Source organism: Colius striatus, chromosome 4, assembly GCF_028858725.1.
Source record: "Colius striatus isolate bColStr4 chromosome 4, bColStr4.1.hap1, whole genome shotgun sequence".
NCBI classification, from domain to species: domain Eukaryota; kingdom Metazoa; phylum Chordata; class Aves; order Coliiformes; family Coliidae; genus Colius; species Colius striatus.
Window position 1 is genome coordinate 11500002 of NC_084762.1, and position 13337 is coordinate 11513338.

Sequence of the window (13337 nt, forward strand, 5' to 3'; positions counted from 1 at the left end):
TCAGAGAGCTACTTGGGTTTTTTTTAATACTAAGACATGCACAATTAGACAAACTTCAATTACTGAGTCCAAATCTAAATTCATTTTTCTTCTATTAGAAGTAGTTTTCAATCATTCCTCTACAATCAACTTCTCCTCTGAGTTGGAAATGATATGATAAAATATAGCTTGAATTAAAAAAAGTGAAATCAGAGAGTGTCACCTTAAAAATACCCACCTAAAAAATTAAACCCAACTTATTCCTGAAGTCATGAGACTCTTAAAATGATCTTTTATTTGCTAGTATCAGAAGAAAAACTGCAGAAATTTTTAAATTCAATTGCCTTTCTTCTGTATAAGGGCCTTATCCTCTAAAAGGATATTTATGTCATATTAAAATAAAAACATGCTATTCTTTTTACTAAAATGATTTGCATGTGCTTTTATTGCTTAGCATATAAGGCTTTATTTCTCTAAATTACTTTCACAGCAGCTCTGTCATCAGTGAACAAAAGAAAGAGACAAGAAAACTGAAAGCACAATAACCTTACAAAATATGAATCAGCCACTTAATTGGTTTGATTCCATAAAGTAGAATTTATACCAACTAATGATACAGTTTTTGTCATTTAAACGTTGAAGTAAATATAACCCATCCATCCTTTCTCAAAGCTTATTTTAACAGTTAGAAGCAAGCCACAGTTGTCCTTACAGCTAGTTCAGACTCATCTAATGCTTGATGTGTTGAAGTTTAGAACCATTAGCTTCTAGGAAGGATATGCTGAACTGTCTTTTTACTTAACCAGCTACCCTGTACATGAGTAGCCGAGAGAAAAAAGCCATCAGTTCCCTTCTGGACCAGGATGCATGCCTACAGATAAATGGCTTTCATCTACTCTTCTCTGTTCAAAGGCAACGTTGTTTCATATCAAATTTTAATTGAATTGCTTCAATATTGTTGCTATGACAGGAAAAGTACTTTGCCTTTCAGTCTTTGCTTTACTTCTTGTGGTTTTAACAAAAATCAAACTTTTGTATGAAGCACTGATTTTAATATTTATGAAAAGTTGTATCTTTAACAATGGAAAATTCACAGTAAAGCAGAACACCAGTGTACCAATGAAGAGTCTGGCAAGTCATGTATAAAACACTTTTGGAATTAAATTATTACTTATAAAATAATTCAGATTATTTTTTTCCCTTCTAGTTATAAAGGAAAAATCAATTTTCTAAGTATCTCAGTTCTCTGAGATATGGGGCAATAGATACCTGCAGGTCAAACAATTCTGACAGAGATACATAATGTTTAGAGGTTTCCCCCCTCTCACACTTCTCATTACTGTGAGACGTACAAGGTGGGAGTTCCCCACTGAATATGTTCAAAAGCAGAGGTTCTAAATAAAAAATTCCATGTTCAGCAGGATAGTCGGTGGTTTTTCATCACTGGATGCTGATATCCCATCCGAACCTACCTGTCTCCTTAAAGGACCCTTGATGAGATGAAGGTATTCCGTGATACATTTTTTTGGCAAGCTTGTAATGTATTATTTATCAATGTAGCTTCTTCCAAGTATTAATAATATATGTTCTTCCACCTCTGCTGTGAAATCTTTTTTCCATCTTAACTGAGTTCAGAAAGTAAATCTAAACTTTATTCTCTGATAATTAAGATCTTCTTTTCTGATAAGGTAATCTATAGCACTGCATTTTTGGTGTAAGCCTTTTGAGAAGGGCTGGTCCTGATTATGTGATGCAAAAGCATTTACCTTGCAACAATTAGTTAAAGGACCATCAATCTCCTCTTTCAGCTTGCACTTGGACTTCCTGACTTTGTTGACCAACGATGAGTAATGTGATACTGGAGGTCTCAACTCCCAGCAACAGTGAGGACTCTTTAGGTCATGCCAGGCCTGATTTTGGCATGTCCCTGGACTTGATTTTAAAGGCTAGCTTTTCATATAAGCTGAAATTTTTACACAAGTATCCTTTTAATTATGATAGTCAAGCAAATGACTAGCTCCAGATTCTGGCACATAGTTAGTCTGAATCATTGCAACATTTTCAAAGAACAAAATTGAAAAATACAGTTACTATATTAGAAGTAAAATTCATACTCAACTTGTTCTTTATCAGTTTTTTTGTTTAACTGTGAATTTAAGGCACATTATACACCATCTCACATACCACTTAACCACATGGGATTGGCTAAGAAAATCCCCATTGATTAGGATTTTTGCTTTTACTACTTTGTTTAAGGAGAAGTCTTTAGCTTATGACATTATATGTTGCCTGTAACACATCCCCCCAAAATAGAACATTTCAGGTAACTGTCTGCCTTCAACAAGCTTGTTCCAGCACACCAGAATCCCTATACTGACATTTCAGCTAAATATTCATCATTTTCAATATCAACATGAATGTCCAATGTTATTCTCTTCTGTTTTGTTGAGAGTCACTGCTATAATTTGGTTTCTGTGACATTTTATATAATAGAAAGAAAAGGTTTTCAACCTTATTAGCATGCAAAGCAAAGGACATGCTTGGTCTCTTATGATTTTTTTTTTTGCTCCTTCATAGCAACAATTGGGCAAAGACGTCATAACTACAGTTCATGCATTAAATGAGACCTCAAGGCTATCTTCTTCAAAGAGGGTGATACATTCCAGGGTTCCTCTGTGTCATGAAAACTGCCTGTGAGACTTTTATTTTTATAACACCCTAGTAGATAAAGGCATATGATAAACCAAAAAATTACTACGGCCCCTAACAGCAAAGACAGTAAAATATACAACAGAAAATCAGACATGGGATGGAGCAATGGGTACAAAAAACTTGTCAATGCACTGAGTTTTTCAGTGTTGGGGCAAGTTATATGATTTACTCCTGCACCAGTGGTACCCTTCCAGCAGCAGGGGTTCCAGCTGAAAAGAAGGAATAGACTGTAGTGGTGGGAGGTTTAACAAGCATTGAGGATGAAGACAGTGGGGATCAAAGAGACTCTTCTGGGAGAATTTGCTCATTGACTAGATTTGGATCTCACAAGTATTTTAACAGGATGTCAGGAAACACAAAGGAGGCACTGTAGTCCATGTGAGTTCTGATGTAATAAGGCAAGACTGGATAGAAATCTTAGGGGTAAAATTTAGTGGCACAAGCAAAAACTGAAGTTAAGGACATTCATAGCAGTATAGGCTGTAATTGTCTTCCTACGTATAATCAGGGAAAGATGGAAAGGCAAAGCTTTCAATGCCTGGCTGAGAAAAAAGATGTAAGGAGGAGGGATTCACATTATTATAAAGTAGGGATGCTTGGCTAAAGAAGATGCAAAATTAATTTTGACTGTAGACATAAAAGGCTTCAGCAAGTATAAAAACTCTCCTGTGGCCATTGTGCTTAAAACTGAAAAGGTCGAGAAAATTTGCACATGTTGGAAAGCACACAATTAAAAATAATAATAATAATTTAAAAAGGCAGAGGTATACAGTTCAGATAAAGGGTACAGTCCCCAGAATTCTGCATTCCTCACTGAAGAATGCTACAAAAGGTGATGGTAGTCCAGTACGAAACAGCAGACCACATAGAATCAGAGTCCAGAACAGAAAGCAAGCCAGAAAATAAAGGCAAGGGTTAAAATGGGAACAAGTATAGGTAGATTTAATGCCTAATGCTAAACAAGAATATCAGCATAATAGGTATGTTCAAAATCTGTGGGAAAGAAGAAAAACAGTCAGGGAAAATAGACTTTATCAGTGGGGGAATAACAATGGTTGTTAAAGGAAGCTCTAGGTCAAGTAAGACTTCAAGAAGAGTACTAACATGAGCTAGTCAGGAAAAAGTTCTTTAGTTCTAAATTTTACAGGAACTATAATGACTTTAAATGCAGTATCTGTGCAGGAGCAATACCAGTCAAATTTACATGTTGGTTGTATTCAGTTAAATAAAAGAGATATTAAAAAAATAAATGTTTAAATAAATAAAACTGAGGGCTATTACTATAAAAATGTGAGTGAGCTAGTCGAGACAGTGAAATTACTGTGGGTGGTGTGGATGCTATCTAGTGACACTATTTTGAAGACTTACAGCAAATGCACAGCACCCATTAAAAATCAAGTCTGTAAGGGTAAACAACATAGCCAATAAAAGTAAGAACACATCTTTCAAAAAAAATGAAATTGTGTCTCAGGGAGGACAATAGAAAGAATCATAAACTGTGCTTTATCTATAAAACCACAATAAAGACGACAAAGAATGAGTTTGAATAAATCTCTGGCAAACAAGCTCATAATAATTGCCTTTTAAAGACATCTGGAGGCAAAAGCCTGAGAGGAACCGCATAAAGCCAACCCAAAATTGAGATATAGAAGTGCTCAGAGATGATAAGATCACAAAGGTAAAACAATACATTTTTTTTTCTTTGTGTTCAACTTAGAATAGCTGGGGAATTTTTCTATCTCAGAACCCTACTTTATGAGAGACTCATGAGAAGGTTAAATTAGCTATAGAAGCAGTTGTGGAACAAACAGACACAACAGTAACAAATCATTTGGATTAGCTGTTACATGCCCAAGAGCCTGAAGGATGAACCCTGTGAACTATTGCGATGTGTAATATTTTGCGTCAAATGACTGTGGCACATAAAGGCTTGGAGTTGCTAATATAAAACTGATTTTTTTTTCCCCAGAGATTTCCAAGGAGTTTGGGGGAGATAAGGATGGATATGAGTGACATGGACAGGGGAAAACAGTAGGAGCAGGATTAATGTATTCACAGAGAACTTCCCATACTGAAAAAAATCCCTCAATACAGCTCTTTTAAATAAAGATCATACTTTACAATGCTTTCTGAATTCTTTAAAGACCTCAACATGGAGGTATATATGGAGGGATAGATACAGCACAAAGGAAGAGCAGCTGTTTGCTGTGCAACACGTAATTAATCTGTGCACCTCACTAACATAGGATCTCATGGACTCTGAAATTTTACCTAAGTTTTAAAGCAAGAGGGCAACTTGCAGTAAGAAAAAAAATCTATTGAGAGCTCTTAAATACAAAGACATCATCTGGGCTAAAAATCATTAGAAACTGAGGAAATGTTCTGGACTGTTGACTGTCCTGTCCTTCTGCATACCTGCCCGATGTCAGTGTTAGAAGGTGGATCTTTGTCTTAACATGGTCATTCTTACCTACAGAAAAGCAGTAGATTTTCATACTGAGGAAAATAAGAATAATTTCTATATGAGAAAAAGATGAAGTTTCAGGTGTGGATTGGGACCTAAGTAGCATTTGGAATGCATAAAACAGATTACAATTCATGTGTAAGAAAAGAGATACAAAGTAAAATGCTGTCATGATCTTAGTGCAAGTTCACACCAAAGTTCTATTATGAATTTGTCTTACTGAGAACTTTTAGCAGCTAATTATTTTGGCATATTTATCAAGGATTATGCTTGATTTGTTCTTACATTTCAATGGTATGGAATATACAAAACTTCAGCAAATTTAAGGTGAGCAGCAAGCAACAATCCTGCTAACCATATAGAGACTATGAAGCTATGAAGCTCTTTAAATTAGCATCTTTCTAAAGACCTCACTTAAACTAATTGATATGAAATGTGATAAAGTTTCAGTGGATGATCACTATTTTGAGACTGTCAAGTGTTTTCAAAGACAGATAAAACCTTCTGGGCCAAGAGATGTGAAAAATCCACTCATGATTATCATAACAACAATGCTTAGTGTGAGCCACTTCTGTCTTTTGTACCTGGGAGTCTCAGGTTATAGCTTTCTGTCAAAAGAAGGATCAGGATCACTCAGTTTCCCTTGCCAAAATAGTATTTCCCAAATTATTTTTGAAGTGTAAATGTAACTGAAATGAACTCTCAGGCTGAGGTTAGTCCTGTGGAATGATATTTCCTCTTAAACAGCGCATATGTTCAAATTGAGCTCTATATTGTTTAAAACCAACAAGATTGTATTCTATTTTTTTCATCATATCCCGTCCTTCCTGTATCTCAGTTACTCAGCTAAAGGATTTTTCATATTATTACTTTCAGTCATGCTTATTTGAAAATTAATGCATTTGAAATACAACTTACTCTTAGGAAATCTGGGTGGGTTGTCATTGACGTCAGTGAGAGTGATGTTTACAGTGGTAGTCCCAGCTAGTCCTCCCAGCTGTCCTCCCATGTCCTTGGCTTGGATTAGAACTTGATACTGTTCTTTCACTTCTCTGTCCATATTTGGCAAAGCTGTTCTTATTACACCTAGAAACGTGAAAGAGAAAGAACAAGTGAACAAAGGGCTGTGATTGTTATTTTAATACTGGTTCTCTTGGACTAGGAATGGAACTCTTCCTAAAAAGAAAGCAGTTCACAGAGAAACATGCAAAGCTCTGGGGCTTTTCAAAAGTATGTTCATCAGCTATTCAACCATTCCATCAGGATGTGAACGGTTGAAAGAGAATGGTGCAATTTCATTAGGGATAGGAATAGTGTGAGCATATGTTTGCCACATTGGGATCAAAGAAGGCTGCAGTGTGCAGAATAGGGCAACGTAGGAAGAGGTGGCAATGTGTTTCAGAGCCCACATCTTCAGTTGTTTCCAATCAGTTACTTGCTGTCACAGTTAAGCTACTGTAGGCCAAGATAATATTACCTCCTTCCAAAAGGGTCTTTATTAGAAGACTCCTCTTCTTTGAGAAAGTTTTCTTGACATAGCATATAGATGCAGTGAAAACTTTAGAGTTTCCTTGAAGAAATGTAATTAAAACATCATGATAATACATTACCCAAATGACTCTTAATCTTGAGTGTTTTTGGATAGCTGACATCTAAATAGGAATGCCATAATCCCTCCCTTGATATGTTAAGAGTGTCTATGAATGTGTATGAAGACTTTTAGAGAAAGTGATGTACTGCTGGTCAGAGGATTAGCTGACAAGGTTGTAAAAAGCTACAATCATGGAATCATAGAATGGTAGGGGTTGGAAAGGACCTATAGAGATCCTCTAATCTGGTACAATCCCCTTGCCAAAGGAAGTCCAGCTAGATCAGGTCACACACTCAAGCCTTTCTCTTGAAACTAAATATATAGAAGAAAATACTTGTCAAAATTTTACAAGTGCATATTACATTGCAAAATACTATATTTTCAGCAATAGTTTTTAGAAAATGACTAGGTGCAGGCAGCATGCACAACTGAAAAACCAATTGGAGGTGTGAGTCGCTTCTAAGTTAATATTGGTTTAGCAAATATTGCTTTCTTATTAAACTGTTTGGGATTAAAAGCAGTCTTTTTTCACCTGGTGTTTTAATGGGCTTGAAATGCTAAGAAACAAACTTTAAGGGTCATTCTTATCTTTATAGCAACTAACTGCTGCTGTGTTAACAAGTAAGAATAGGAACCGTTAGCTTATAGGACTTGCTGAGAGTCTAGAAATAACATTGACCTAAATCTGCTATTTCTGGAATGTATTAAAAATTCCCATTGAATTGTACTGTATAACAATTTCCTTTCTCTTTGCCTGTGACACTGATGATGATAACAACCAATATTAATGATAATTACTATTTTCTATCCAAGCATGGCATATACTGTACTCCACTGATGTGGAATATGGCTAGAAAATACTTCAGAACATTTAGATATTGCAACACTACCCTTTGGAGCTTTTGAAATCAATCAGTGTTCAATGATTTATTTGTTCCAGGTAGAAGTCTCAAATTGTAAAACTGTAAGAATTTGTTCTTATTCATATGATATAAATGAAAAAGAAAGTTTCTGTAAACAGGATTAATGTTACTAGGTTTCCTCTTGAATCTCTTAATCCATATTTTTGTATCGTGAAGATTACATGGTCCACGGTATTTTACAACATCCTTAGTATGTTTAGTCTCGTATGAGAATTAGAGACTTCACTTGAAATATTAGCACAACAACAAAAAAAAGTAAGTAGAAAAACCTGAAAATGGGCAGATTGTAGGTTGTGAGAAGGTGATGCAGTTAATCAGATTGTTTTACATGTTTTAAGTACAACTCAGTGTCTTTCTCAGTTGAAAATATTCCAGATGGTCTTGAGAAGACAAAGAATTGGCTATCACTCCAGTAGTAAAGTTCCCAACCACCTGGTTTATTCCTGTCTGAAAGTATAAGGGCATTATATATATATATACATATGTCTAAAAAAACCCTTTGTCTCCAAATCAATGAGAATAACTGTCACATCTAGCAGTTCATAGGCAATCTTCCCTTTTCTACCTGCTCTAGTTCAAAGCATAGGAAAAAAAAAACGCTGAAAAACACTATTTCTACCAAAATCTTGAGTTCATATGCACAGGACAAAGGCCATTTAAAATTATCTAACCGGCACAATATAAAAAAACAATGGAGGTAAAAGAATGGACTAAAAAAAAAGATATTTCAGCTTCACAAAGAATATCCAAAGTTTAAATCAAAGGCTTATTATAATGTAGAGGCCCAATGTGCATATAATGGTGTTTTTAAAATTCTTCTACCTTAAGATTTTACAATAAAGGCTGTTTGGCTCCAGAAATGAATTGGATATTTTTTTTCCCTTTGCAAATGTCATCAGTAGAAATGTGTAGGAAAAGCACAGCCACAATTAAGTTGCTGAAAACTGAAAACATCATGTGTGGGACCTGGGCCAGAAGATACACTCTGCACAGTTATTGAGCCATAAGTCAACAGGAGATGATCCACTTAAGTGGAAGAGAAAATACAGGTTCTGTGTAAAACCTCCTGACTACATATTAACATCAATACTCCTGCTGACACCAATTTGGATTTCAAGAACATAACTGGGGTCAGAACATAGACTTGAATACTGAGTCTAAGAAAAAAATTGAGACATCCAGGCATAAATCAGAATACTGACCTCATAAACACATCAGAAAATTGGGTGGAAAGAAGTTTGTCAAAAGGACATTTTAGTAACAGAACATATAGAGGAAAGATAAGGGAGGTTATCTGTCTTAAGCACTCTGTGTTAAACAAAACTCACATTAAAATCAGAAGAGCAATTTCACAGCATCAAAAAATAACCTGCATGTATAAAATTTGAGGCCTTAAAATATGACAGTCCAACAGCTGCTCTCCGGAAGAGAGTGTAATGTGTTTAACCTTCTTTCAAGAGCAACAAAAGTTAACTCTTCTGCTTCTACATCATTTTCTTACCTCCAGGAAAGCACTGCAAAATATTAGGAGATCAGTAAAAGGAGTAAAAGGGCAACTCTGACATTCAGACCCATAAAGGTTGAAAACTATTTCAGTGCACTACATTCATATTAGAATAAATGTTTATCATTTATCCAGAATGATTTGAGAAAGGAGTATATGTAGTCATGTGCATGCAAAACACAGTCCTTACTTTACATATAAAGTCATTCTGTCATTACTGGTGTGCAATGAGTAGAATTTTCCACAAACATAACTGTTTTTGTATGCTAGAAGCTAAAAAGTAAATAGAATGTTCAAGACTGTTTGGAAAGGAATAAAGAACAAAAGTGTTATGTTCAAAACACAGTAGAAATCTATATGAGCCACCTTCTTGTTACTGTGTGCACATTCTCATTCTAAGAAGGAGGAGAAGGATGATCAGTGTTATGAAATGGCTTCTGTTTAAAGAAGTCTTCAATCTAGGAAACAGCTGGGACAGATTATGCATCTATAAGGTCATGGGGAACTAAGGAATTAACTGTTCACTTTCTCCTGTGTGAAGTATGAAGTAAGTTAAGAGGTGTCACATTTCAAAGAAACAACAAGAGCTGGTTCTTCACTTAAAAAAAATGTTGCTGTGGAATTTCTGAACTTGCAGATACAGTGACTTGTAGTCACTGAACTTGCAGATACTCTGCCCTTGGACAAGTCAACTCTACTGGGAAGTGGACAAGCTATAGAAGAGAAATCTTTTCAGAGTTTAAGTTACATGGAACACTGTCAATCACTCATGAAATTCATAAGAAAAGTTGTTGAAGACTAGATGAATATTCAGGTAGTACTTCACTTAACACCTATCCTTCACTAGAGTTGAATAGGCCATCATTTTTGGAAACATGATACAATGCAGCGTGGATTTTTGGTCTGAATTACTATGGATATTCTTATCTGTTCTGAATCACAGAGTCACAGAATGGTAGGGGCTGGAAGGGACCTCTAAAGTTCATCTAGACCAACCCCCCTCCTCAAGCAGGTTCACCTAGATCAGGTCATGCAGGAGCATGTCCAGATGGGTTTTGAAACCCTCCAGAGGAGAATCCACACCCTCCCTGGGCAGCCTGTGCCAGAGCTCTGTCATCCTTACAGTAAAGAAGTTTTTACTTAAGTGGAAAAGTTCTATAAGGGAATGTACCAAAATTATCACTGGAATGCAAGAGATGGCAAAAAAGCACCAACAACAGCAACCTAAAATAATGCTTATCCATCTGCCAGCCATTCTGAGTTTGTACCTTTGTACCCAAATGGCTTCCTTCTACTTTCCTGTCAAAAACACTCTAGGCAGGTTTCTGGCAGTAAAAGTCTGCAGTTAAAAACTACTCTATCATTCCCTCTGTTATAAATTAAAGAAAGAATTGGAAATACCAGAATATGTGTTGTGCTGCCCAAGACTTTTGGACTTTATAACAAATCATTAAGCAGCATCCTGTGCATTATTCCTGTGCAGACTGTTTATCTCTACAGTTATTGTTGGACCCACAGGAACTTTCTAATGTAAGACAGGTTACAGCACATAATTGTTGCTCATAGAAGCATGAATCTATATGCTTTCTTCTGGTACAGGATTTTAAGCCATGCTAAGTGAGCTGTTCATTAACTTTACAGCTGTGTCCATTCTTTTATCACCAAGGTCTACCTAACTCATTAAAGATGTGAAATTACAGGCGTTATTTAGATGTTAATAGCCATGTTGATAACATGTTGAAGATAGTATTAAAGATGTTAATAGACAGATGTGGAAACACTGATGTTCCAGGGCTGGCAGCGTGCAGGCCATCATCTACGGTCCACTCACTGCTGAGTAACAGATGAGAGCATATGATACAGCAATTCAAAGTGTCAGGGGAAAAAAGGGTTCTTCTTCAAGTACTATCAACTGTTACTTTTACTCTGGGGAAATTTTTACTATAACTCCAATTGTGGCTCCTAGAAAGGCTTTTTCTTGCCATTTTATTCCTTCTCATTCTTTATAAGACTGAAATAATAATAAAAAAAAATAAGTATAAAGGTAAATACCTGTTTTCCTCCAGACACTTGAAGTCTTGTTTTAGTTTGAAAAGTAAAACTGCTCACTGCAAATTGCAATATGATCTGCTAAATGGAGTGTGTGGCAAAGGAATATGCCTGTTGGAGGTAATGCACTAATAGTCTTATGAGTCTCTTGCCACCAAACTGTTGATTGATCAGGGATAAAGGCTCTTTAACACACAATATGACACTCAGGTACAGCTTCACTGGCAGGAGAAACTGTTTACTGAAAAGGGTATATACACAACTATCCCTGTTACACATTCAGGATGATAAAATGCATGGCATTCATCATGTAGGTTATTGCCTCCTTAACTGAATTACTAAATATAGAAACAAGCATGACATTTAAAAATATAGGACAAGATACCTAATTAACATGTCTACCAACCTCCCAAATACTTCAGTCTCTTTAAATGCATTATCCTTTTCAGCTCACACATCCAGTAACCCCGGACAAGTATACTCTGCCCCAGGAGAAAAAGAGGGCAGGAGATGATTAGCTGTTCCACAGTCTCAAATTAGCTCTATATAGCAAAACAATCATTGCTAGAGAATTTCTGACTCTAAGTTCAGCAAGTAAAAATGTTGAGAAACAAAAAGAATATAAAACCAAGATACAAAACGGAATCATCACGAAAAAAATCGTGCATGTAGCAGATAGATAAAGCTTTAGCTACAGAGAAATAGTAAAGCATTGAAATAATTTTTCTATGTATACATATTTTTGGTATTTCAAGACTGATGGGAGAAGCATGTTTCTTTTGTTCCTACAACAGATCATAATTCCTTCAGAAACTAGTCAATACTTAAAACCAAATCATGCAAAGTTACCCTACTGGCCTTTGGCCATATCAGCCCAGTCCCTATTTATTCATTAAGACTGCCCACATGAATCAAAATCCAAATTTTCTATCTTTCACTGTTGCAGATAAATTATTTACCTGTCTTCGGATCAATGGAGAAATATGGTTGCCCCTGAAGAATGCTGTAAACCACTCTAGCACTGTTTCCATAAGTAGGATCATCAGCATCTGTTGCCTTTACTTGAAGCACGTAAGCTCCTGCAAAGAAACACAGGTAATCACATTGTCAGTATTGAGTAGTGATCAGGGATATTTGAGACACATTACTCCTGTTGCTAATGGATTCTGTTGTCAGTCTTGTTCCACTGGAAACAAGGTGAGAATGAAACAGTCAATTCTTCAGCTCCATGCTAACAACCACCTTGGTAACAGATGAGGTGTAATGGGAAGGACAAGGGAAACAGCACACCATAAACAGTTTATGATGCCTGCATTGTTTACAAAATACTTTTTACTTGACACACATAGGATGAAGGTCTGAGGAAGCACAATACTGGATTTCAAAAAATGAAACAACTTCTGAATCTGCCAGTGAACCAATCTCTAAGTGACTTTTAAAACTCTACTGCAGTCTCCTAAAGATAGAATTTCCATTCCCATTGTAGAATGAGATCAGATATTTAGTTCAGCCAGTTGTATTCAAAATCCAGACTTGACTCTTCTTGCCTTTCCCATACAGCTCAGTAGCAAAAAGAAGTACTGTGGAGGAAGAACCTCCCATTGACAATCTATTTTCAGCTGTGGTTATAGACCAAAGCTACTGCAGTTTGCTTTATACTCCAGAAGGAGACCCATGAAGCAAAAGAAGTGCACATGAAGGTAGAAATGGCAGTCTTTCAGGAATGTCTTCTCCCTCCTGCTGGTTGCTTTTTTTTTGCCACTGCATTTTTTTCCCCTGCATTTTACCACTGCCCCATAATGAAAATAGCGTTCAAACTATAGCCTTAGGTGAAACAAACAGCCACATTTTTAGGTTTTCCCATCAGCTTTGAAGAATTAACAGTTTCCCATGGCCTTCTGTGCAAATGAATGTTGAAATTTGCAATGCTGATTTACAGTAAGGGTTAAGACAACCTACATGAGAAACAGCATATGGAGGATGGTTATCCCCACCATTTTTCAGAAATGTTCTGCATTTGGAGGCAATCTGACATTGTTTTCAAGAACATTCAGGAAATACTGAAAAAGCTTCAAGACTGCTACTTTTCTGTAATGAAAATTGGCAAGTTTCTAA

General features: G+C 36.1%; 1 protein-coding gene across 2 annotated transcripts in view; it reads right to left on the reverse strand.

Annotated features, from left to right (window-relative positions):
* Window positions 1-13337, reverse strand: part of LOC104554551 (cadherin-12) — a 140468-nt gene that overhangs the window by 55557 nt on the left and 71574 nt on the right. The window contains exons 3-4 of one of the 2 annotated variants that reach the window (XM_061994642.1): window positions 12182-12301; window positions 6074-6241 (exon numbers count right to left, since the gene is read on the reverse strand). In XM_061994642.1, coding sequence (XP_061850626.1) covers window positions 6074-6241; window positions 12182-12301 — 288 coding nt within the window. The remainder of the gene's footprint in view (window positions 1-6073; window positions 6242-12181; window positions 12302-13337) is intronic. The other variant, XM_061994643.1, reaches the window with a different exon arrangement.